The sequence below is a fragment of the Papio anubis genome, chromosome 20 (assembly GCF_008728515.1).
Source record: "Papio anubis isolate 15944 chromosome 20, Panubis1.0, whole genome shotgun sequence".
NCBI classification, from domain to species: Eukaryota; Metazoa; Chordata; class Mammalia; order Primates; family Cercopithecidae; genus Papio; species Papio anubis.
The window spans coordinates 37,090,556-37,117,432 of record NC_044995.1 but is presented as its reverse complement, the minus strand read 5'-3'; the positions used below and the strand labels follow the sequence as shown (position 1 = coordinate 37,117,432).

The window sequence follows — 26,877 nt, the reverse complement described above, 5'->3', positions numbered from 1 at the left end:
CTCTATCCATCTCCCCACCATGTCTTATGGGAGAAAAGTGACCTAATTGGTTGGCGAGTTTAGTCAAAGAAGTGGGTATCTCATTTGGGGTAAGCCTGTCCACAGGACATGTGCTCTGTGGTCAGCTTTATATCATACGGTTGGAATCCTGGACTCATAGAGGGTCTTTGGGTGTCCAGCTCAGCGGTGACTACGTGAGTTTAATTCTAGGATACAGTGACATTAGTCTTACATAGGCATAGACCAAGAGGCACCAAGATACCCTGACCAGCGTTATGGGCAATTTTAAAAATTCTATTTTTGACCAGGTGCAGTGGTTCGTGCCTGTAATCACAGCACTTTGGGAGGGCGAGGCGGGCAGATCACTTGAGCTCAGGAGTTCAAGACGAACCTGGCCAACATGGCAAAACCCCGTCTCTACAAAAAAAACCAAAACAAAACAAAACAAAAAAAACACTTAGCCGGAAGGGCTAAAAAAAAATAGCCAGGAGGACTGGAATCACGCACCTGTGATTCCAGCTACTTGGGAGGCTGAGGTGGGAGGATCACTTGAGCCTGGGAGGTGGAGGTTGCAGTGAGTGGAGATCACACCATGGCACTCTAGCCTGGATGATAGAGTGAGGCCTCATATCAAAAGAAAAATTTTTTTTTTAAAAAAAGATATTTTTAGCCGGGCGTGGTGGCTTACACCTGTAATCCCAGCACTTTGAGAGGCCAAGGTGGGCGGATCACATGAGGCCAGGTGTTCAAGACCAGCCTGGCCAACATGGCAAAACCCCATCTCTACTAAAAATACAAAAATTAGCCAGGTGTGGTGGCGCACACCTGTAATCCTAGCTACTTGGGAGGCTGAGGCAGGAGAATCGCTTGAACCTAGGAGGCAGAGGTTGCAGTGAGCCAAGATCACATCACTGCACTCCAGCCTGAGCAACCCAGTGAGACTTTGTCTCAAAAAAAAAAAAAATTCTTCCATCTTTTTGGCTGTTGTTCTACTTTTCAAATTATTTTTGAATTGGGACGATGCTCTTAATTAATCCCCTAAAACTACAAAAGAAGAAGAGGAGGAGGAAGAAGAAAAAGGAGGAAGAGAATAAAGAGGAAGAAAAGAGAAGGAGGAGGAGGAGAAGGATTGGCCCCCAGGTGTTGCACCAGCTGGAGGCCCTCCAGAGCCCTGGACATTATTGGATGTCTCAGAAGAGGTGTTTAAGGAAGGGAGAGGGCAGATGCCCTAGGAGAGGATATGAAGGACAAGTGCAACCAGAAATGGTGCTGGGGTGGGGAGCAAGGCCATACCTGGAAGACGTGCCCATGGCAGTGATGAGGGCTTGTAGCATGCCCCCAATGAAGGGGAAGGGGTTCCGGTGAGTGATGAGGAAGTAGATGAGGGGAAGGACGCCGCCAGCATGGAGGAGCAGGCCCACGATGACGGTCAGGGTGTACATGCCCAGCTGACCCCCCAGGACGGCCATGTCTTCCATCTCCAGAATCTTCCCAGCAATCAGGAACAGGATGCCCACAGGTGCATACCTGTGTGAGGGAGCCACATACCTGTCAGGGCTCCCTCCTAACCTCCCTTGCAGGTCTGAGGCTGGCATCCCCAAGGCTTTGCTCATATAGAGCCCTGGAGCCACGCAGTACCCACGATACAGCACCCTACTCCATCCCAGTCTTCCCCGTACACTAACGAATGCCACCGGGCCCCACGAATGAAGCCCACCTCCTCCTCCTGCTCTTCCTTATCTCCCCATCATGGTAGAAAAGGTCCTACAACTCCAGGATATACAACCTTTCAGGTGCCTACTCCCCATTCAAGCCCTCTCAACCATGCCCCAAATAATCACTACCTTCAGGATCCTTCCCTAGACGTTGCCAAGGCATTCCCTGTCTCTGGTCTTCTAAGCTTCCCTTATCTTCTGCCCCCAACTCTTTGTTCCACATTTGAAACTTATATGCCCCTTTTCTCTTCCCTATCAGTGCCTGTTCTCACTCATTCACCAGCCTAATAATTTCCCTCTCAAAACACCTGTCCTATCAAAATCACCAATGTATTCATTCATTCCACAGATATTAACTGAGTACATACTATGTTCCAGGCACATGGCTCCTGTCCTCATAGCACTTACATTCTGTTATGGACTAAATGTTTATGTCCCCTTCCCTCTCCAGCCAAATTCATATGTTGAGATCCTAACCCCCAGTGGGACAGTATTGGGAGGTGATTAGGTCATGAGGATGGAGCCATCATGAATGGAATTAGTGCCCATATAAAAGACACACCAGAGAGCTCCCTCCATCCTTCTGCCATTCAAGGACACAGCAAGAAGACGCCTTCCATGAACCAGAAGACAGCCCTCACCAGACACGGAATCTGTGGGTGCTTTGATCTTAGACTTCCCACCCTCCAGAACTGTGAGAAATACATTTTTGTTCTTTAAGCCACAATGTCTATGTATTTTTGTTACAGCAGCTGACATGTACTAAGACACATTCTAATGGGGAAAGCAAGAGGTACACATAGAAACGCACCAATTACAAACTTCAAGTGGTGATAACAGCAAAGGAGAGTCACTGTATGGGACTGCTTCTGAGCAGATGATCAGAGAGGGCTTCTCTGAAGAGGTGACATTTAAGCTTTTACATGATAAGAAGGTACCCTGGGTGTCTGGGAGAAATCATTGCAGGCACAATGCAAAGACTCTGAGATGGGCATGCACTAGGAGTGCTGGAGGACCAGAGAGAAGACCAGTGTGGCTGGAGTAGTGAGTAAAAAGGAGAATAAAGAAGATGAAAGAAGCAAGTTCATCAGGGGCTCACCTGTTTTCCCCACAATCCAGCCCACTGGTCAATCATGTGAGTTTCTGCCATCGGCACCATCATCTCATTTCTAGGCTTCAGGGGTACTCCTCTCTCTTTAAAAATCGAAGTCTACAGCCAGGCGTGGTGGCTCATGCCTATAATCCCAGCACTTTGGGAGGCTGAGGAGGGTGGATCACTTGAGGTCAGGAGTTCAAGACCAGCCTGGCCAACATGGTGAAACCCTGTCTCTACTAAAAATACAAAACTTAGTCAGGTATGGTAGTGTGTGCCTGCAGTCCAGCCACTCAGGAGGCTGAGGCAGAAGAATCACTTGAACCCAGGAGGTGGAGGTTGCAGTGAGCCAAGATCACACCACTGCACTCCAGTTTGGGCAACAGAGTGAGACCCCATCTCAAAAAAAAAAAAAAAAAAAAAGGAAATCTACTTTGACTCACGTTCATCATGGATGTTTTGGAGGAGGCGGGGACCTCTTGGGAAGGTGGTACAATAGCTTGAGTCAAAAATGAGGATGTGAGGGACTTCTCCAGTCACATCTGTGTTCTCCAAACGGCTCAGTTAGCCCAGGCGAGTAGTTGCTGAGTCTTCTCCAAGTCAACATGACTAGATCCACCCCTGTGCTTACTCTGAGTAATCCCTCTCTCAACTTTCTCACCTCCATCCTTCCATCTCATCCCCTGCAAAATTCCTCAGCCCAAGATTAATTGTGCATGATTTCTTACCCCCTACACTCAGCCACCTGGCAAATCTGGACATTTCACCCAGTCATGCCAATGACAGTGCTATACATTCATTGTTCCCAATTTAGCTGAGCCTTCATTGTTCCTTGTTAATTATCTGCTTATCCTGAATAAGCTCCCCACTCCCCTTCCTTTCAAATGCTTTCCCAGGCCCTCAACTTGGCCTCAAGTTCCTTATATGTAGTCTTCAAAGTTTCCCTTCTTGTTAAAGAACAAATCTTAAGTGTTAAAAATTGTTTCTTTTAAAGACTAACTTCCTTCAAGCCTCCTTACTTTATGCTAGTAACTTTTTGTTAAGCCCTATCCTATGTAGCTATTGACACGTTCACAGGCACATAGTACATTCTACGTCCTTGTAGTTTAACAAAGATATCGGTGCTGGATGTGCTCACAGGCACGTCCCAGCTCGCAGCCTATACCCCTTCCTTATTTGAGAATGTTATTACTTTTTCTAAGTCCTTTTGTAAGCAACTTCCTCTTTTCCTCTGTTTTCCATTGCTTTTACCTACTTAGAAAAGTTTTAAGTTATTAGCCAGTTGGGTTTTAGTTTAGATTGTAAGGTCTGGCTCCAGCCAATGGAGACAGGACACAGTAGCAGGGACAAACAGAGTAAGGGATAAAAATTGCTTCCCTCCTTTGTTCAGGTGTGCTCTTGCCATTGTTCCATCTGCAGTGAGCACCCTTTCTGCAGAAGCTAAAAATTGCCTTGCTGAGATAATTAAATTTATGTTCAAGTGCTATTTCTTTGCGGCACTAGGGAACAGGCATTCTGTTTCTAAATAAACATTTTACATACAACACTATACAACTTTCCAATTGTTTGGGATGACGTACAAAGTCTTCTCCCATTTGGGATCTGACAGCTTTGTTAATATCGTCCACCACCACTCCCAACTTACCCCATGCTCTCACCTTCCTGAATGCCCCACCACTCTCCAAACAACTTAGGTACCTTCAAGCTTTGCATGTTCTCTTCTCTCTGCCTGAAATACGTCTCCCCTCTCACTGTCCAGTTGAAGTCCTACTCACCTGTCAAGATGCAGTTAACAGGTGACCTTCTTCATGACTCCCTCTTCAGAAAGCATTCACTGTGTACCCCTCTACTCACTGCTCACTTCTCCATGTTCCCAACACTTTTTAAATGTTCCTTTACTACAGAACCTACCACCTTGTGTTATATTGATCTACAATGTGTCTGTCTCCCCTAAGATTTTGTGAGCTCCTTGAGGACAAGTATGAGTGCACTGTGTCTCTGTATTCCAGAGGTCAAGACAAAGTCTGCCTGGGAAAATGCCTGCTGAGTGAATAAAGAAATGTCTGAAGGAATGAAGGAATTTAGAGAAGGAAAGACGAGGGAAGGGAAGGGAAGGGAAGGGAAGGGAAGGGAAGGATAGGATTAGCAAGTGGATGAAAAAGCAAGGAAACAAGTAGATGAAACAAGTTAGTAGCTGAGTGAACAAATACATGAACAAATGAGTGAATGAAGAGAGTACTTGAGTAAATGAATGAAAGAATAACAAATGCATAGATGAATGAGTGGGTCAAGGAATGAATTAGAATGAATAAATGACTTAACTGAGTAAATAAACAGATGAGTCCATCAATGATTTAACTAATGCATGGATGAGTTTGTAAATAAATTTACAAGTGAATGAATGCATAAATGAGGGAATTAACTGACGCATGGAAGAGTGAATAGATGAATAAGAAAACGAATGAACCGATAGAAAAATGAGGATGATAAGTGAATTTATTGGTGAGTGAAGAGATAAATGAGGAAGTAAGTGGGTGAATAAATCATTGCAGAAAGGTATGAATGAATGAATAGTAACTAACCAATGCATAGGAGATGAATAAATCCCCGTCGCTTGTGACAACACAGATGAACCTGGAGGACATTATGCTAATTGAAATAACCAAGACACAGAAAGACAAATACCACAAATACCACATGATCTCACTTATCTGTGGAATCTAAACAATCAAACTCACAGAAGCAGGGAATAAAATGGTGGTTACCAGGGACTCACAGGGAAGGAAAGTTGGGGAGATGTTGACCAAGGATACAAAATTTTGTTTAAATAGGAGAAATAAGTTCAAGAGATCTATTGGACTACATGGTAGGTATAGTTAAAAACAATGTATCATGTACTTGCAAATCACAAAGAGAGTAGATTTTAAGTGATCTCTCTCTTTTTTTTTTTTTTTGAGACTGGGTCTTATTCTGTCACCCCGGCAATCACACCTCACTGAAGCCTCTACATCCCAGGCTCAATCTGTCCTCTTGCCTCAGCCTCCCAAGTAGCTGGGACTACAGGTGCATGCCACCACACCCAGCTAACTTTTTTGTATTTTTTGTAGAGACGGGTCTTGCCATGTTGCCCAGGCTGGTCTCAAATTCCTGGGCTTAAATGATTCTCTCACCTTGGCCTCCCAAAGTGCTGACATTATAGGCATGAGCCACCACACCCTGCCTAGATCTTAAGTGTTGTCACCACAAAAAAATAAGCATGTGAGGTAACGTCTATGTTAGTTAGCTCAACTGAACCATTCCACAATGTAGAGATATTTCAAAACATTATGTTGCACATGAAAATATATACAGTTTTTATTTGTCAATTAAAAATACATTAATTTTTAAAAATAAATGAATGACCAAATAAATCCAGAAACCAATGCATGAAATAATAAATGTAGATAAATAAATGTCAGTGAATGGTTTGGTCAAGGCATTGAAGGATGAGTGAATGAACAGATAAGCAAGGGAGTGAACAAGTGAACAAATCATTGCAGAAAAGTGTGAATGAATGAATGAGTTAGTGAGTTGGCCAGTGATTTAACCAATGCGTAGAAGAATCAACAAATGAATGAGGAAATGAGTAAATCAATGCATGGAAGAATGAGTGTAGATGAATAAATCACTGAATGAGTGATTTCGTCAATGCATAGAAGAATGAGTGAATGAACAGATGAACAAAGGAGTGAATGTGTGAATGAATCATTGCAGAAGGACACGAATGAATGAAAGAGTGAGATATTCCATGAAACTAACCAATGCATAGAAGAATTAATGAATGAACAGATGAACAAGGAAGTGAACCAGTGACGAAATCATTGCAGAAAGACATGAGTGAATGAGTTGATGAGTGGGTAAATAAATTACCCAATACATAAATGAATGACCAAAAGTCCCCAGCAAGCCTTCAGCAGCTTCCCCATAGCCTGACTTCCCAGCACTGGCTCCATCTTCCCATGGGCACGGACCAGGACTCACCAGATAATGATGCCCACCAGCCTCATAATAGCCTCATTGAGGCTGTCGAAGAAGTCCCTGAGGACTCGGCCCTTGTGTTTCATGCCACCAATGACCAGCCCAAAGGCCACAGAGAAGACCACGAGGCCCAGGGCGTTGATGCCATTGGCGGAGCCAGGCACGGGTACAGTCTCCTCAAAGCTCAGCACCTCCTGCAGGGTGCCCAAGGCCCGAGTGACATTTTCCAGGAGGCTGGTTCCGTTATCCACTGAGAATGGAGGAGGCATGGAGGCACCCAGCTCAGACCCGTTCTCTGTCCTCACGATGGTCCTGGTTACCACCCTCGTGCTGTACTGCGTCTTGAACTGAAATAGAGAGAGATTGCGCCCAGACTCAATTCAGCGGATGCATCAGAATCGCCTGGAGAAATTCCTTGAGACCACTGATTCCCAGTTCCCACACCCTGGAAAATCTTATCCAGCAGAACTGAATGAATGAATGAATGATTTGAACAGTGCGTGGAAGAATGAGTGAATGAATCAGTAAACCCATTATGAAAAATAGTATGGAGGTTCCTCAAAAAATTAAAAATAGAACTACCGGCCGGGCGTGGCTCACGCCTGTAATCCCAGCACCTTGGAAGGCCGAGGCAGGCGGATCATGAGGTCAGGAGTTCGAGACCATCCTGGCCAACATGGTGAAACCCTGTCTTTACTAAAAATACAAAAATTAGCCGGGCGTGGTGGTGCGCGCCTGTAGTCCCAGACACTTGGGAGGCTGAGGCAGGAGAATCGCTTGAACCTGGGAGGCGGAGGTTGCAGCGACCTGAGATGGTACCATTGCACTCCAGCCTGGCGACAGAGTGAGACTCCGTCTCAAAAAAAAAAAAAAATTGAACTACCATAGGACCAGCAATCCCACAACTGTATATATCCAAAGGAAATGAAATCAGTATCTCAAAGAGATATCTTTTCTCCCACTATTCACTATTCACTATTGTGAATAGTGTTTATTGTAGCACTATTCACAATAGCCAAGATATGAAATCTACGTAAGTATCCATCAGTGAATGAATGGATTCATTCACAGAACATGTGGTATACATATACAACAAAATACTATTTGGCCTTGAAAAAGGAGGGGATCCTGTCATTCGTGACAACAGGGTTGAACCTGAAAAACACTGTGCTATGTGAAATAAGCCAGGCACAGAAAAACAAATATTGCATGCTCTCGCTTATATGTGGAATTTAAAAGAGTTGGACTCATAGAAGCAGAAAATAGAATAGTGCTTACCAGGGACTGGGAAACAGGGAAAACTGGGGAGATGTTGGTAAAAGGACACAAAATTTCAGCTAGACAAGAGGAATAAGTTCAAGAGCTCTATTATACGACATGGTGACTCTAGCTAATAACAATGTATTGTGTATTTGAAAATCACCAAAAGGGTAGATTTTCAGTGTTTTTATTGCAAAAAATGATAAGTATATAAGGTAATTGATATGTTAATAAGCTTGATTGAGCCACTCCACAATGCAGACATATTTCAAAACATCGTCATACCTCATTAATACATATAATTTTTGTGTGAATTTAAACTTAAATAAATTAAAAATATGTTTTTTGAAGAATAAGTGACTGAATAAATGAATGAGGAAGTGAACAGCCAATGTGTTGAAGTAGTATAGATTCCGAATTGTTCACAAGCTCCCTGGGCAATGCTTAACCAGAGTTGAGGGCCTCTCCCTTCAACCATCTATGGTCAAAATTTCTGGAATCTCTACACCAGCCTCGATGCCTCCTCTAGCCCTGTGCTCAGGAAGTCCTTGGCCTAAGTCCTCTCTTTTTTTTTTTTTTTTTTTTGCCCTTTTTTGAGATGCGGTCTTGGGGTGCAGGGGTGTGATCACTGGAGCCTTGATCTCCTGGGTTCAAGCAATCCTCCCACCTCAGCCTCCCAAGTAGCTGAGACAGGCGTGCCCAGCTAATTTTTTTTTTAATCTATTTTTTTTTTTTTTAAAGACAGAGGGTCTCACTCTGTTGCCCAGGCTGTTGTTGAACTTTTGGCCTCAAGTAATCCTCCCACCTTGGCCTCCCTAAGTGCTGGGATTACAAGCCTGAGCTACCGTTCTCGGACCTAAGTCCTTCTCCCTAACCCTCCCAGATCACCATGGAAAATACATCCTTTCTCCTAGACTCCTCTAGAACCCCTGCCCATTGCTCTGTCCGGCCCTTCCTCCCACCTCTTACCCTCGGACCATCCCTTCAGCCTCAAGCTCCCGCCACCCTCCGAATCTCCCTGATCAAACTGTGTACTTCCCCCTGACCTGTTTGAAGCAGGCCTCCACAAGGTTTGGTGGAAACATATTTCTGCAGAGAAACATCAGAAGAAGGAAAGTGGTTAGACCGTGGAAGGGCATCTAGGGTGATAACAGTAATACTAACACCAAGAACAACAGTAATGCAGCCAGCACATGAATGCTTCCTCTAGGCTGGGCACTGAGCAAGCATCTTGCTATCATCTGTTTAAACACTGCAATAACCCCAGACGTAAGTGCTATTTAATGCTCCATTTCACATAGAAAGAAACCAAAGCTCAGAGAATTGATGTAAGCTACCCAGAACCACAGAGCTGCTAAGAGGTGCAGATGACCCTCAAATCCAGGTCTGTCTGAGCACGTGGCCAGAGCCCTGCATCACCTCAAGGACTTTCATTCAAACACACGTGTCTCAGTGATGCCTCAAAAATCCACAGAAAACTCCTAAACCCTTTTAACTTTAGGTTTCCCCTAGGCCCATGATTAAGGTAGAACCAAGGCTAGCCTTGAATCTGGGTGGCAAAAATCTTGCTGCTCTAATTAAAACCACAGTGAGATACCACCTTACTCCAGCTAAAACAGTCATTATTAAAAAGTCAAAAAACTATAGATGTTGGCATTGATGTGGGGAAAAGGGGACACTCACACATTGCTGGTGGGAATGTCAATTAGTACAACCTCTGTGGCAAATGGTATGGAGATTTCTTTTTCTTTTCTTTTTTTTTTTTTTTTTTGAGACGGAGTCTTGCTCTGTTGCCCAGGCTGGAGTGCAGTGGTGCGATCTCGGCTCACTGCAAACTCCGCCTCCCAGGTTCAAGCAATTCTCCTGCCTCAGCCTCCCAAGTAGCTGGGATTACAGGTGCCTGCCACCACGCTTGGCTAATTTTTTGTATTTTTAGTAGAGACAGGGTTTCACCATATTAGGCAGGATGGTCTCAATCTCCTAACCTCGTTATCTGCCCGCCTCAGCCTCCCAAAGTGCTGGGATTACAGGCATGAGCCACTGAACCTGGTGGAGATATTTCTTAAAGAGCTAAAAGTAGATCTACCATTCCACCCAGCAATCCCACTAGTGGGTATCTATTCAAACGAAAAGAAGTCACTGTATCAAAAAGACACCTGCACATATATGTTTATCACAGTACAATTCACAGTTGCAAAGAACTGGAACCAACCTAAGTGCCCATCAACTGATGAGTGCATAAAGAACACATGATATATGTACACCATGGAATACTACTCAGCCATGAAAAAGAATGAAATAGGCTGGGTGCAGTGGCTTACGCCTGTAATCCCAGCACTTTGGAAGGCTGAGATGGGTGGATCGCTTGAGGCCAGGAGTTGGAGACCAGCCGCGCCAACATGATAAAACCCCGTCTCTACTAAAAATACAAAAATTAGCTGGGCATGGTGGCGGGCATCTCTAATCCGAGCTACTCAGGAGACTGAGACAGGAGAATCGCTTGAACCCGAAGGGCAGAGGTTGCAGTGAGCCAAGATCGTGCCACTGCACTCCAGGCTGGGCGACAAGAGTGAGAAGTCGGACTCTGTCTAAAAAAAAATAAAAAATGGCCGGGCGCGGTGGCTCACGCCTGTAATCCCAGCACTTTGGGAGGCCGAGGCGGGTGGATCACAAGGTCAGGAGATCGAGACCATGGTGAAACCCCGTCTCTACTAAAAATAGAAAAAATTAGCCGGGCGCAGCGGCGGGCGCCTGTAGTCCCAGCTACTCGGGAGGCTGAGGCAGGAGAATGGCGTGAACCCGGGAGGCGGAGCTTGCAGTGAGCCGAGATTGCGCCACTGCACTCCAGCCTGGGCAACAGAGCAAGACTCCGCCTCAAAAAAATAAATAAATAAATAAAATAAAAATAAAAATAAAAATAAAAAATAAGATATAATGTCTGTGGCATGGTTGGAGCTGGAGGCCATTATTCTAAGTGAAGTAACTCAGGAATGGAAAACCAAATACAGTATTTCTCACTTATAAGTGGGAACTAAGCTATGAGTATGCAAAAACATACAGAGTGATATAATGGACACTAGAAATTCAGAAGCGGGAGGCGGGGAGAGTAGTTAGAAATTAAAAACTACACATTAGGTACAACGTACACTACTAGCGAACAAATGCACTAAAATCTCAGAATTCACCACTATATAATTCATCCATGTAACAAAGAAACACTTGCTCCCCAAAAGCTACTGAAATTAAAAATTAAAAATTTTTTCATAGGCCGGGCACAGTGGCTCACGCCTGTAATCTCAGCACTTTAAGAGGCTCAGGCGGGTGGATCACTCGAGGTCAGCAGTTCAAGACCAGCCTGGCCAACATGGTGAAACCCTGTCTCCACTAAAAATACAAAAATTAGCCTGGTGTGGTGGCACGCGCCTGTAATTCCAGCTACTCAGGAGGCTGAGGCACAAGTATAGCTTGAACCCTGGAGGCAGAGGTTGCAGTGAGTCAAGCTCATGCCACTGCACTCCAGCCTGGGTGATGGAGTGCAAAAATAAAAATAAAAACAATTAAAAGAGTAAAGGCAACTATTAATAGCCAAAATATTTTTTAAATAATAAAAATCAAAAATTTAGTTAATTTTTTTAAAAATTATGCTGCTTCTATTTCCCATAGCAAAGACTTGGAACTGACCCAAATGCCCATCAGGGATAGACTGGATAAAGAAAATATGGCACACGTATGCCATGGACTACTATGCAGCCATAAAAAAGAATGAGTTCATGTCCTTTGCAGGGATATGGGTGAAGCTAGAAGCCATCATTCTCAGCAAACTAACATAGGAACAGAAAACCAAACACTGCATGTTCTCACTCATAAGTGGGAGTTGAACAATGAGAATACATGGACGCAGGGAGGGGAACATCACACACCGGGGCCTTTCAGGGGGTGGGAGGGGCAAAGGGAGGGAGAGCATTAGGACAAATACCTAATGTATGTGGGGCTTAAAATCTAGATGACGCCGGGCACGGTGGCTCAAGCCTGTAATCCCAGCACTTTGGGAGGCTGAGACGGGTGGATCACGAGGTCAGGAGATCGAGACCATCCTGGCGAACACGGTGAAACCCGGTCTCTACTAAAAAATACAAAAAACTAGCCGGGCGAGGTGGCGGGCACCTGTAGTCCCAGCTACTCGGGAGGCTGAGGCAGGAGAATGGCGTGAACCCAGGAGGCAGAGCTTGCAGTGAGCTGAGATCCGGCCACTGCACTCCAGCCTGGGCAACAGAGCGAGACTCCATCTCAAAAAAAAAAAAAAAAAAAAAAAAAAACCTAGATAACGGGTTGATAGATGCAGCAAACCACCATGGCGCATGCATACTTATGTAAGAAACCTGCACGTTCTGCACATGTATCCCAGAACTTAAAGTAAAAAATAAAATAAAATATAAATTAAAAAATCATGCTGCTTTAAGAGAATCATTCCCCCTCCAGTGATGCTTAGGGAAACACCAGCTGTTCTGACCTCACCTTGAGGGTCATATCCTAAGATCATATTCTAGCAGCAGCTGCCGTTGGAGAATATATGCAAGGCTCCAGGGCAGAAATTGGGTACCAAAAATGGGTACTATGGGTGCTGCTATGTCCAGCCTGCAGCAGCCTGTCCCCTTTGTCTCTCCTTGAGTATGAGTTGTTTTAAGTAGAGTCAGAAATCATATCAAAATGAGTACAGTCACCTGTAAACTAAAAGTAACACCTAAGCCACCACCACCGCCAACAGCTGAACAGACTCTCTCGTGGCCAAGTGGACCCCAGAACAAAACTGAGTTCCTGGCCATGATGGGACAGGAGGTCAGACACATCTCCTTATGCCCTCTCCCTTTTATAATCTAGACACAACAACTAACCCACATCAATGTTAAATTAGGGTGTTAAATTAATTAAAACAGAAATCATAAGACTGATAGAACACGCTCCTTGTGTCATTAAGATACCAAACTCTAAGCAGGATGTAAGGCCATGCCAGGCAGGGGTGAAGTCATGCACCCTACACTCAAATAATAAATTGTGTTCTAGCTGCCAAAAGGTTCTTCTTTTTCTCTAGGAGTGAAACAAACACTAGCCTTAAGATAAGCAATATTAAAATAATTACAACTCATAAGCTCACAGACAAGGACTAACGGGGCCCTTGTTCCACCAGCCGTAACTACAGCTTTGATTGGGCAAGAGACCGATTTCAGTAACTTTCTCCTGATAACACCACCGACCATGGGCTGGTTCTGGCTCATTGACAGAGGCTGTGCATTTGGGTACCTTCGTGTCCTGAAAAGACCTTTTGATGTATAAAGTCGAAATGTGATACATTTAAATGTTAACTAAATGTTAAGTCTCCACCCCAAAGTGGACATGGGGTCATATGTTACATGCAACTTTGTTCAATATGCATGCATCAGGGTCACCTACATGAATATTCATAGCTCCTCCTACAACCTGTTGAATATGGATGTTTAGCCAACCTATCCAGCATAAAGCTCCTACTCCAACCCCTCCTCCTTAGAAGTGCCTGTCTCTGATCCTGACCAGACGCATCCTTCCCAGCCTGTGGGATGACCGCTTTGCAGGCTATAACCTTTTACAACAAATAAAGTCTCCTTTTCCAAATCTGTATATTGTGATTTTTTAGGTCGGCATACCTGATCAGGTCCATGAAGGCATCAGCTGTGGGGATGGTCTCGATCCGGCCCTCCCGGTGCAGCCCCTCCTTGGACCCCTTCCCGGGATGGATGATGGTGACCATGAGGATGCCGATGAAGACCGCGATGATGGTGGTCACCATGTAGTACACAGCTGCCCGCATCCCCATCCGCCCCGTGGCCTTGTTGTCCAGGGATGCCATACCTGCAGGACAGATGATGCGGTCCCCTCGCAGCTCCATGCATACCCAACACCAGCCCTCCTAGCCATCCGTTCCACCCTCCCCATATTACCAACTCAACAGCCATCCCACCAAGCATCCCTTTTCCTACAGCCCACCCCAAAACCCACCCATTACCCATTCACCCGCACCACCATCTTTCTACTTCCATTCTATTTTCCAAATACACACCCTCACACTCACCCCAACCCTTACCCCAAGCAGCATTCCACTACCCTACTGCCTTCCCTCTACTCCAAGCCAATCTTTTCCACTCTTTCACCCCATCCCCTATTAACTCTTGTTTCCTCTTGTTTTGCACCATAACCTAACTTTCTTTCTTTCTATTCTCTCTTTTTTTTTTTTTCTGAGACGGACTCTCCTTCGCCGAGGCTGGAGTGCAATGGTGCCATCTCGGCTCACTGCAACCTCCATCTCCCAGGTTCAAGCAATTCTCCTGCCTCAGCCTTCCGAGTAGCTGGGATTACAGGCGCCTGCCACCACGCCCAGCTAATTTTTGTATTTTTAGTAGAGACGGGGTTTCACCATGTTGGTCAGGCTGGTCTCGAACTCCTGACCTGAGGCGATCCACCCGCCTCAGCCTTCCAAAGTGCTGGGATTACAGGCGTGAGCCATTGCGCCTGGCCCATAACCTAACTTTCATTCCGCTTGTCATCCCACTATTCATCCCAAAATCCCACCTCCCTCCAACCCACCTCACTGCACACCCTTTGTAGCACATATTCTTGGTGCTCCACTCCTACACCCTTTCCCAAGCCAATATGCTGATCCTTCAGCCCCAAGAGCACTGTCTACAAATAGCTCAGGCTGCCCCCTTCTCCTTCTCCTGAGAATTGCCCCCAACAAAACAGGAACTGCCTTGCCCACAAAAACCCCAAGGGAGACCTATAGCCAATGAATGACCGTGCAAGGATTCACAATGGCCAACTCCTTTGATTCAGGTGGCAGCAGAGCTGGGGAGGGGTTCAACTCTGTGGCTCTGCTCACACTCCAGAGCTCCCCATGGAATCAGGTTGACAGGCCAGCCTTCTTCTGAAACCCACATCTTTGCTTCACTGATTTCCCAGTCCCGTCCCACTTCCCTCACTCCCTTATGAGTTTCTCTTGAGAGCTACCCCGCAATAAATCATCTGTGCAGACATCTCCATCTCAGTCCGGCTCTGCTTCCAGGAAACCCAACCTAAGAAACCATTTCTTCATGCTTTTTTCTTCTTCCCCATCCCCAAATCCGGGGATTGGCAAACTGCTACTCATGCCAAATCCGGCCCTCTGCCTGCTTTTGTAAATAAAGTTTTATTGGAACACCATCATGCCCATTTGTTCTCATATTGTCTATGGCTGCTTTTGTGCTACAGTGGCAGAATTGAGTACAATTGACCCTTGAACAGCATGGGTTTCAACTGTTCGAGTACACTTATGCATGGATTTTCTTCCGCCTCTGCCACCCCTGAGACAGCAAGACAAGCCCTCCTCTTCCTCCTCCTCAGCCTACTCAGCATGAAGACAATGAGGATGAAGATCTTTATGATGATCCACTTCCACTCAATTAATAGTAAATAAAATTTCTCTTCCTTATCATTTTTTTAATAGACAGAGTCTCACCCTGTCGCCCAGGCTAGAGTGCAGTGGTACCATCATAGCTCACTGCAGCCTCCTGGGTTCAAGTGATCCTCCTGCCTCAGCCTCTCGAGTAGCTAGGACTATGGGCATATATCACCACGTCCTGCTGATTTTTTTATTTTTTGTAGAGCTGGAGTTTCACTGTGTTGCCCAGGCTGATATCAAACTCCTGCGCTCAAGCAATCCTCCTGCCTCAACCTCCCAAAGCACTGGGATTACAGACATAAGCCACCTCACCTGGCCTGATTTTCTTAATAACATTATATTCTCTAGCTTACTATATTTTAAGAATATAGCATATAACGGCTGGGCGCAGTGGCTCACGCCTGTAATCTCAGCACTTTGGGAGGCCCCGGTGGGCGGATCACGAGGTCAGGAGATCGAGACCATCCTGGCTAACACGGTGAAACCCCATCTCTACTAAAAACACAAAAAACTAGCCGGGCATGGTGGTGGGCACCTGTAGTCCCAGCTACTCAGGAGGCTGAGGCAGGAGAATGGCGTGAACCCAGGAGGCGGAGCTTGCAGTGAGCCGAGATCACGCCACTGAACTCCAGCCTGGGTGACAGAGTGACACTCCGTCTCAAAAAAAAAAAAAAAAAAAAAAGAAAGAAAAGAATATAGTATATAATACATACAGCATACAAAATATGAGTTAGCCAACTGTTTATGCTATCTGTAAGGCTTCCAGTCGATAGTAGGCGATTAGCAGTTAAGCTTTTCGGGAGTCAAAAGTTACACGTGAGCCCGACGTGGTGGCTCACGCCTGCAATCCCAGCACTATGGGAGGCCGAGGTGGGCAGATCATGAGGTCAGGAAATCAATACCATCCTGGCCAATATGGTGAAACCCCACCTCTACTAAAATAGAAAAAATTAGCCGGGCGCGTTCGTGCGCGCCTGTAGTCCCAGCTACTTGGGAGGCTGAGGTCGGGGAATCGCTTGAACCTGGGAGGCGGAGATTGCAGTGAGAGGGCCGAGATGGTGCCACTGCACTCTAGCCTGGTAACAGAGTGAGGTTCCAGGAAAAAAAAAAAAAGTTATATGTGGATTTTTGACTGTGTGGGGATTGGTGCCCCTAACACCCAAATTGTTCAAGGATCAACTCTAGTTGCAGAAGAGACCGTATGGCCCTTGAAGCTGAAAATGTTTACTATCCAGCCCTCTACAGCAAAAGTTTGTGGACCCCTGCATAAGCCAACCATACTCCCACCCCACCCTCTACCCACTAAGCTGTCACCTCCATCTCATGCACCTTCCACACCCTAATCTACACTCTACTCCCTGCACATCCACACCATATCCCGGCCACTCTCCCTGGCTGCCCCTCTAAGACCTTCTCTCACTTCTGGGTAATACTGAGCCCCTTGCAAGCTGGCATTTTTACCTCCAAGGAAATGGACAGGAAGCCTACTGAGTTAAGTGGGGTGGGGTCATATGGGGTCTGGAACCTGGGACCGATCGGGACCTGGGCTTTGCTTGGCCAAGGACCCTGGACCAGACGCAGGCTCCGCGTTTGAGGTGCCGCACCAAGGAAGTGGTCCCATGCTTGGGATGGCCTTGGCTGTGGGTTCAAGCTGAGGCTCTGGATGGGTCTTGGAGGCCAACACTGGCCTGGGCTCTCTCACCTGTGACCAGGCTGGAGACAATGAGAGGTAACACCAGCATCTGCAGCATCCTCATGAGAAGCTCTCCAGGAAAAGAGAAGTACTTGATCTGGCGGTAGGTGAGCTGATATGGGCGCAGGGCAAAGGCCAGGCTGACTCCTAAGGTCAAAAGAAGGGGTCCATGGACTGAAGTCTGGGTTGCCCAGCCCTAGGCAGGGTCCATCCACCCCAAGAAGGCTAGGGCAAGGGTGGGAGTGAGGAAGAGAAATATCCTATGAGTGTGTGTATTTGTGTGTGCACTGATGCATGTAGACATTGTAGAAGTGTCTGCATGTATGGGTTACCATACTGATACTGTGTAAATGTGTGTCCATGTCTGTGTAAATGTAAATGTGTAAGTGTATACATATCCAGGATATGTGACGGTAGACGTTCACTTGTAAACGGGCATAGGTGTCTGTATACAGGCACATATACACATGAATATGCACACGTGTTTTCCTGGACATCTATAGGTGTGATTTGTGTGTATGTTACTATTTTCAAACATGCGAATGTATGTGGTTTTTAAACTCGTAAGTGTGTGCACGAGTACTCAGGAGAACGTATGTGGAGATGTGAATGTGTTTATAAGTTCCAATACACATGCACAAGTGTGCATGTAAGTTTCTGTGTTTGCACCTATAAGTTCAATGCATGCATATGTGTGTGTGCAAAGTGTGTTTGTACATTGTATATGTGTATATATATGTGTGTGTGTATACACAAGGATATGCATATGACATTGTGTGCACACAGTTGTGTTTGCACACATGCATATTCATCTGTGTGGTGTGTCTTTATGTGGGGTTGAGGGTGGCTAGTGGGACTGGGAGGTGTGTGCAGGTGAGAATGAGGGAGTGGAGCGAAGAGATGTGTAGGGGCCAGGAATTTCCCTGAAGTCCCCGCCTTTCCCCGAAGTCCCCGCCCTCCAGGAGGCAGAGCTCACCGATGACCACGGCGCTGACCGTCAGCAGGATGAAGGCGTTTCGGCCCAGGAAGCGCAGCACGTGTTCGCGAGTCATGGTCTGCAGGCGCAGGCGGGTGCGCAGTGCTCGCTGCTGCAGGCTTTCCTGCAGCCGCTGCAGCCAGCCCACCCGGCCCAGCCGCTGGCCGCTCTCCCGCAGGAACAGGCTGTTGCCATGGCTGCTCATGGTCTATCTGCGGGAAACAGAGAAGCCTGGGGCTGGTGAGGGCCAGGACAGAAGGTAGGTGTGGGCAGATGGCGAAGGCTGGGAAGAGTGATGAGCGCCTCCTGAGGACTCTCAGAAGGCGGGGGTGGTTGAGTGTTTTGGCTCAGGCCTGTAATCGCAGCACTTTAGGAGGCGGAGGCAGGAGAATCACTTGCACCCAGGAGTTCAAGACTGGCCTGGGCAACATAGTGAGACCCTGTTTCTAAAATTTAAAAACAGCTGGGGGTGGTAGTCCTAGCTATTTGGGAGGCTGAGGCAGGAGGATCGCTTGAGCCCAAGAGTTCAAGGTTACAGTGAGCTATGATCTTCCCAGCCTGAGCAAGATGGTGAGACCTCCACCCCTCCAAAAAAGCACAAAGGCCAGGAGCACTGGCCCACACCTGTAATCCCAACACTTTCTAAGGCCAAGGCAAGAGGATCGCTGGGGCCCAGAAGTTTGAGGCTGCAGTGAGCTGTGATTGCACCACTGCACTCCAGCCTGGGTGACAGAGCACAGCCCTGTCTCTAAGAGCAACAAATAAATAAAAATAAAACTTAAAAAAAAAGAGGCAGGGGAGGGGGAAGGTCAGTCTGTTAAGATGTGCCCATCTGAGGACACCTGAGGCGCTGCCTGGGGTTCTAAGATCAGGTCTTGGCAGGAAAAGGTCAAGTCTCCAGAATCATTCCTGGGAATGGCTGGGAAGAGGAGGAAACCACAAAATAATGGACCCTTTTGACATTCCCTGACTCCAGCCCATTCTTTTTTCACTGAGATTATCACAAGCCTCTGGGGGCTGCCCCAGCGGCTCAAAGGAAATTAACAAGCCTTTGTGAAGTACCAGCTGCATATGGAGCCCTAGACAAAGCACCTGGAGGCTAGTCCTCTAAATTAACACGGTTTTGTGTCCAGCCTGGAGGCTTTTCACAAGGACAAAATCAGCAGGCGCCTGGCGAAGAGCAGGTGCCCAGTAAATGCAGCTACTCTGCCTGAATGCCCAGGTGAGCAACACGGAGAGCGGGGAGTCCTTTGGGAATGAAATGATAATGACTCTTGGCCACAGCATGATGTGCATGAGCCCCTCTGGGGTGGCAGGCACTGTACTGCTGTTTCCCAAACTGCAGACTTTGGTGTCTCCTCCTTATATTTGGCGATATCCATGTGTCCTAATTCACTTATCTAAAAAACTGTACCGAACCAGGCACGGTGGCTCACGCCTATAATCCCAGCACTTTGGGAGGCCGAGGCGGAGAGATCACTTGAGCTCAGGAGTTTGAGACCAGCCAGGCTAACATGATGAAACCCCGCCTCTACTAAAAATACAAAAATTACCCAGGCGTGGTGGCAGGTGCCTGTAGTCCCAGCTACTTAGGAGGCTGAGGCAAGAGAATCACTTGAACCCGGGAAGTGGAGGTTGCAGTGAACAGAGATTGCACCACAGCACTCCAGCCTGGACGACAGAGTGAGACTCTGTCTCAAAATAAAAATAAATAAATAATTATTTAAAAATTAAAATTAAAAATGTATGTAAAATGGAAATTTTAGACCCCTACTTGAAATGTGAATTATATTTTTCAACAACACTAAACACAATGCATATAAAAATTAAAACCTGCCCATCCGTCTACCAACTAAACACTTCGCATGTACAGCGCAGCTTAGAAATTGTGATTTTCGTGGGCCTGAGGAACTTCTCTTTGTGCACCCCTTTCTTCATTAAAAAAAAAAAAGCCTACATTAAAATTCTGTTTTACAACTGCATTCATATAAAGAAAAATATATTATTTCAGAACAAGATAAAGGTGATAATTATTGCACAACATAATGAAAATACTAGATGCTATTGAATTGTACATTTTCAAATGGTTGCTTCCGTGTTATGTGAATTTGCCCTCAATTTTTAAAATGGAGCCAGCTGCTGTGGCTCCTACCTTTAATCCCAGCTACTTGGGTGGCTGAGTGGGGAGGATCACCTGAGCCCAGGAGTTCAAGACCAGAGACAGAATGTCGCTCTGCCACCCAGGCAGGAGTGCAGCTCACTGCAGCCTCCAACTCCTGGGCTCAAGTGATCCTCCCACCTCAGCCTCCAAAAGTGCTGGGATTATAGGCACGAGACACCGCACCCACCCTTAAAAAAAATAAAAATTAAAATGAATATGTTAATATTATACATTATAGCATTTTATTTCACCTAAACGCTTGTTTCTGTCTTCTAATTTTAAAAGAGATGAAAATATCAGGGAAATAGTAGAATTGTACTAGAGGCTGGGAAGGGCAGGCGGGAGGGGAGGATGGGGCGGGGTTGGTTAACTGATACAAAACTACAGCTAGAGAGAAAGAATGAGTTCTGGTGTTCTGCAGCACCCTAGGGGGACTATGGTTAATGATCATTTATTCTATATTTTCCAAAAAGCCAGTAGAGAAGATTCTGAGCGTTCGCACATTAAGAAATGATCAATGTTTGAGATGATGGACATGCTAATTACCCTGATTTGATCATTACACATTGTATACATGTATCGAAATATCACTCTGTATCCCACCAATATGTACAAGTATTTCGTATCAACTCAAAATAAAAGGGAACAAAAAGAAATGAAAATGGCCAGGGTGCAGTGTCTCGCGTCTGTAATCCCAGCACTCTGGGAGGCCGAGGCGGGAAGATCACTTGAGGTCAGGAATTCGAGACCAGCCTGGCCAACATGGCGAAACCCCATCTCTACGAAAAATACAAAAATTAGCTGGATGTGTCACACGCCTGTAATCCCAGCTACTCCAGAGGCTGAGGTAGGAGAATCGCTTGAACCTGGGAGGCAGAGGTCGCAGTGAGCCAAGATTGCACCACCGCACTCCAGCCTGGGTGACAGAGCCAGACTTTGTCAAAAAAAAAAAAAAAGAGAGAGAGAAGAGAAAGAAGAGAAGAGAAGAGAAGAGAAGAGAAGAAGAAGAGAAGAGAAGAGAAGAGAAGAGAAGAGAAGAGAAGAGAGGAAGGAAGGAAGGAAGGAAGGAAGGAAGGAAGGAAGGAAGGAAGGAAGGAAGGAAGGAAGGAGAAGAGAGGAAAGGGAGGGAAGGGAGAGAAGAGAGGGAAGGGAGGGAAGGAAGGGAAGGAAAGAAATGAAGGGAAGGAAGGAAGGAGGGAAGGAAGGGAAGACGTTTCTGTAGGTCCCTAAAAGCACTGTGTGCTATAGGTACTACACCTCCTAACCTACACTGTTCTCATAACCAAGGAAGGGTGGTGCCCTTCCTCCAGGCATACTGAGAATTCTGTTCTTCCTTCTAGACCCACTCTTAGGCTCCCTCTCCCACTGGCTCCCTTTCGATCTGCCCAGTGGAAAGGACAACAGTATGAAGATTTCTCAACGAACTAAAAATAGAACTACTATCCCATCCAGAAACCTCCCTACGGAATATCCACCCCAAGGAAAACAAATCATTGTATCAAAAGGATATCTGCACTGGTATGTCTCTTCACAGCAATATTTGCAATCACTTAGATACGGAATCACCCTAAGTGTCCACCAATGGACGATTAAAGAAAATGTGATACAGATAAGTGTGTCACATTATAGATAAACAGACCTGTATCACATTTATATCGCTATCACATTTTCTTGCTACATTGTTGATTATGTTATCGTATCTATGTTTCATTATGTATATAATGGAATACTAATCAGCCATAATAAAGAATGAAATGTTCTTTACAGCAACATACATAGAATTGGAGGCCATTCTCTTAAGCAAAATAATTCAGAAGCAAAGTGTAACACCGCATGTTTACTTATAAGTGGGAGCTAAATAATGTATACACAAGGACATAGAGTGAAATAACAGACACTGAAAACTCGAAAGAAAGGGTGGGAGGGTGAGAGGGGGATGGGATGTGAAAAATTACTTAATAGGTGCAACACACACAATTACACTAAAAGCCCAAACATCATCACCATGCAATCTATGCATGTATCAAAACTACCCTTGTACCCTCTAAATGTATACACCATTCTTTCTTTCTTTTTTTTTTTTTTTTTTTTTTGAGGCTGGAGCGCAATGGCACCATCTCAGCTCACTGCAACCTCCACCTCCCAGGTTCAAGTGACTCTCCTGCCTCAGCCTCCCAAATAGCTGGGATTACAGCCACCCGCCACCCCACCTGGCTAATTTTTGTATCTTTTGTAAAGATGGGGTTTCACCGCGTTGGCCAGGCTGGACTCAAATTCCTGACCTCAGGTGATCCGTCCGCCTCCGCCTCCCAAAGTGCAGGGATTACAGGCGTGAGCCACCACGCCCAGCCACAAAATTCTTTTAAAGGCAGCAGGAGAATGGAGGGTGGGAAGAGATTGAAATGGAGCATTTATTCTCCTGTCTCCCAGCTCCCTGTGCCAGGCCCCTACTTGGCAGCAGCTGTGTTCATCTACCTAAGACCACTGCTCCCATGGGACAGTCCTCCGCCATAACCCTGGATCTCCCTGGGTCCTCCTCTCTGCTAGTATCTTCATAAATAGTCTGATGACAAACCCTTTTTACTTCTCCTTCAGAGTCTGCTGTCTGTTTCCCCAGCAATACACCAGATTCATCTGACTCAGAAAAAAAAACTCTGTAAATTAAAAAAAGACACTAAATATTGTATCCTGTACTGGACTCTGTACCTATTTGGTTTGCCTGGGATTGTCACACCTATAAAGAGAATGTGTTCACCTCCCACATCTACTTCCTTTTTTTTTTTTTTTTTTTTTTTAAACGGAGTTTCGCTCTTGTTGCCCAGGCTGGAGTGCAGTGGCATGATCTCAGCCCACTGCAACCTCCACCTCCTGGATTCAAGCAATTCTTCTGCCTCAGCCTCCTGAATAGCTGGGATGACAGGCACCTGCCACCATATCTGGCTAATTTTTTATTTTTTTTTTTTTTTTTGATTTTTAGTAGAGGCAGTTTTCATCATGTCAGCCAGGCTGGTCTCGAACTCCTGACCTCAGGTGATCCACCGGCCTCAGCCTCCCAAAGTGCTGGGATTACAGGCATGAGCCACAGCGCCCGGCAGCTTCCCCATCTACTTCCTAAGGGATCAAGGCTCCCTGATATATTTTCTCACCCCCACCCCAGCCTCATCCCCAGTACCTGAATTCAACCAGGTCCAGCTGGGAGTTTCTTGGAGGTCTCTGTTTTACCAGTACGTAGATGCCTGGCTTTTTGTTTTGCTGCCACTGGTTTTTCTCAGATCTTCCTTGCCCTCCCCGACTCCCCCACCATATCCAAGGGATGGGACATCTGCCCTGGTTTTCCAGACCCTGTGTCCTCTAGATCTAATCCAAATACCGAATGCCAAGCGCCACTTAGGATCCTGCTCCAAATGGATCCATCTCCTGAAACCACAATGCTGCTTCTCACCTTGCTGTGAAAAAAAAAAAAAAAAAAAAAAAAAAAATCCCAAGGAGTGAACTACAGACTACACAGGGAATGTACAATCCCTCCCTCTCCTCTGGATATTATGTTTCCAGTCCCTAAACCACAGCAGGAAGTTGCCTGTGGATACCAAGAGAGATCACTCAGCTAAGATCTGAACAGTCAGGAAAACTCCAGAGGCTAGGGTTTTGTCCGGTTCTTTTCTCTTCCTTACAAGCCATAGTACGGTATTGAGAAACTATGGTCTGCTAGTCAAATTCAGCCTACTGCTTGTTTTTGTAAATCAAGTTTTATTGGCACACAGCCACACTCATTCATTACCTATTGTCTACAGCTGCTTTCAAGCTACAATGCCTAAGTTGAGTTGTTGGGACAGAGTGTATGGGCCACAAAGCTCCAAATATTTACTCTCGGGCCATTTGCTGAAAAAAATTTGCTGACCCCTGGAGAAGAGCAGACAACACTTAGCATCTGTGGGCCAGACGCAGTGGCTCATGCCTGCAATCCCAACAGTTTGAGAAGTGAAGTTTGGAGGACCGCTTGACCCCAGGAGTTCATGGCCAGCCTGGGCAACATAGCCAGACCCCATCTCTTTTTAAAAAATTAAAAATTAGCCAGGCATAGTGGCCTGTGCCTGTAGTCCTAGCTACTCAAGAGGCTAAAGAAGGAGGATCGCTTGAACCCGGAAGTTTGAGGCTGCAATGAGCTATGATCATACCACTGCACTCCAACTTGGATAACAGCATAAAACCCTGCCTAAAAGAAAAGAAAACAGCACCTTAGCACCTGATGACTATAATATAGTTGCCAACTGTGGTTGATAAAAAGCAGAAACCTAACTCACACAAAATTAAGAATAAAATGCAACAGTGTGAGAATGTCTTACTATCAATTTTTCTCTTGTCTGCATCACTTATAAGTTTATACCATTGTGATTGTCAAATTAATAATAATATTAGTTTTTAAAAATGTTTGACTTGAAATGTGATCTTAACCTCCACTTGGGCCTCTCTGGGTCTCTCTCTTCTTCCCCACCCTGGGCTCCCTCTTTTCTAGGCTTTCCTGGGTCTAGGCTTTCTTTTGGACTTACCTCTTGGGTTTCCTGCTCAGAAAATGTCCCTTCTAGTGTCCCCAGTCTCTACAGGGTGAGGGGTGAGGATGGGTCTTTCCCACTCGGTTCTCCCAACCTCCAGACACTTCGATATGACGAGATGTGTTGGCTACCTCTTGGAGCCTCTTACATCCCTAAAACTAAAGCAAGCTACAGTGAGCAAACTGAAAATGCTTTCTATACATTTTATGTCAATGCTGTGCTAGCCAGAGGAGTGAGTGAGGGGAGAGAGAGATGGGATGGAAACCACGTACATCACACACACTCAGACACACACAGGCACACATAACCTCGAAAACCTCTTGTATGCAATTGACATATCCACAACCCCAGACAGTCACACGCAAACTCTTCAGACATACAACCACACACGCACCCACACACACCTTCAGAAATGCAGCTCCATGCATGCAGTCATACAATCCCTACACACACACACACTTCCCACATTCATGTACACCCTCAGGCGCACAACCACACACCTTCAGAAATGCAATTCCAGGCATACAGTCGTACAATTCTGCACACACACACATTCATGTACACCCTCAGACACACAACCACACACACCTTCGTGGCTCTGCACAACCACCCTTCGTGGATTAAATCCTACAGAGGCAGTGACAGTCACACAATTCCTACATACACACAGAAACACACACACACACACTCTTTAGGTCACAAAACACAAACTTCAGACTTTTGAAATCATCCTCACATTTAAACATTCAGCTCCACACACCTGTTCAGGACGGCGATCACACTCACAAATTCAGTCTCTCTCTCTCTCTCTCACACACACACACACACACACACACTAATGCCCAGACCCCTTGCAGCCTCAGCCACATCAGGTATATCTGAAATTGGTGAAATAAGCCCTCTGACAGAGAAGGCAATCGAGCCCTATGAATGCAGGAGGCATCAGGCTCGGTGCGGGAAACATGCCTGTGAGCGGAGGCCACGGGTTGGGGAGGTGGGGATATGGGGCAGGGAGACCGGGGATAACTAAGGGGATAGGAAACTCACCAGAACGACCCGGAGAAAAGCAGAGGCGACGGCTCTAAGGGGCAAGGAGGAGCTCAGAGACAAAGGGCGGCAGAGAGGTGGGGACGTGGGTGCAGGGAGCGCCCCACACGCCTCAGCCCAGCGCCACGGATCCCCACCTGCCCGCAACCTCCGCGCCGCAGCCCCAGCGAGTCCCCGCGCGGAGCCGCGGAGCCCCCACTCACCAGCGTTCGGAGCGGCGGGGGGCCTGCCAGCGCCTCGGCCTGCGCGCTGCGCCCGGATGCAGGAGCCGGAGCCCGGCGAAGCGCCCGGCCGGGGCCGCGGGGACCCGCCAGGGACGGTGCAGCGCCGGCGTGGGGACTGGACGGTGGAGGCACCGGCGCGGAGCCGGGACGCGCTGTGCTGCCGGTGGGATCCGGGCCAACCCTGCGCTTACGTGGGTGTGGGGGCGCCGGGCGGCCGGGGGAGGGGGCGGGATCCCCTCCGCGATGCCCCCCGCCTCCCCCGCGCCCAGCCCAGGCTCAGCAGCCGCGCGGGAGAAGGGGGACCGCGTGTTTGGGAAGGGAGGGGAGTTGGGGTGGGCGGGGGTGAGTGGCCTCTCCGGCATCCAGCCCCCGCCCCCTGCTCGGAGCCGCGCCTCCGCGCCCCCGCCCCCTAAACCGTCTCCAGAGCCCTCGGAGGCCTCAGCATCCCGGGCGGAGCGCGGGGAACAGGCCCTGGCACTGCGGGACCCGCGCCAGCAGCCTCGGCGGAGGCCTGGGGAAGGCGCGGCTCTAGTGTCCCAGTGACAACAGCCACGGAGATGGCTCCGCTGCCCCCTTCTCCCTGCGGGTGCACCTTCCGGCCTTGGCCACTCGACTGCTCTGTGCCCTTGGGCCAACCCCTCTCCCTCCCTGAGCCTGGCCTCCTCCTCTAAACAAG

General features: G+C 46.9%; 1 protein-coding gene across 1 annotated transcript in view; it reads right to left on the bottom strand.

Moving 5' to 3' along the window:
* Positions 1-26,138, bottom strand: part of SLC1A6 (solute carrier family 1 member 6) — a 31,047-nt gene extending 4,909 nt beyond the window's left edge. The window contains exons 1-9 of the mRNA XM_031659809.1: positions 25,978-26,138; positions 24,928-25,088; positions 23,823-23,826; positions 18,220-18,431; positions 17,253-17,390; positions 13,764-13,968; positions 9,132-9,174; positions 6,829-7,172; positions 1,294-1,527 (exon numbers count right to left, since the gene is read on the bottom strand). Coding sequence (XP_031515669.1) covers positions 1,294-1,527; positions 6,829-7,172; positions 9,132-9,174; positions 13,764-13,968; positions 17,253-17,390; positions 18,220-18,424 — 1,169 coding nt within the window. The 5' untranslated portion in view covers positions 18,425-18,431; positions 23,823-23,826; positions 24,928-25,088; positions 25,978-26,138. The remainder of the gene's footprint in view (positions 1-1,293; positions 1,528-6,828; positions 7,173-9,131; positions 9,175-13,763; positions 13,969-17,252; positions 17,391-18,219; positions 18,432-23,822; positions 23,827-24,927; positions 25,089-25,977) is intronic.
* Between the last annotated feature and the right edge of the window lie 739 nt (positions 26,139-26,877).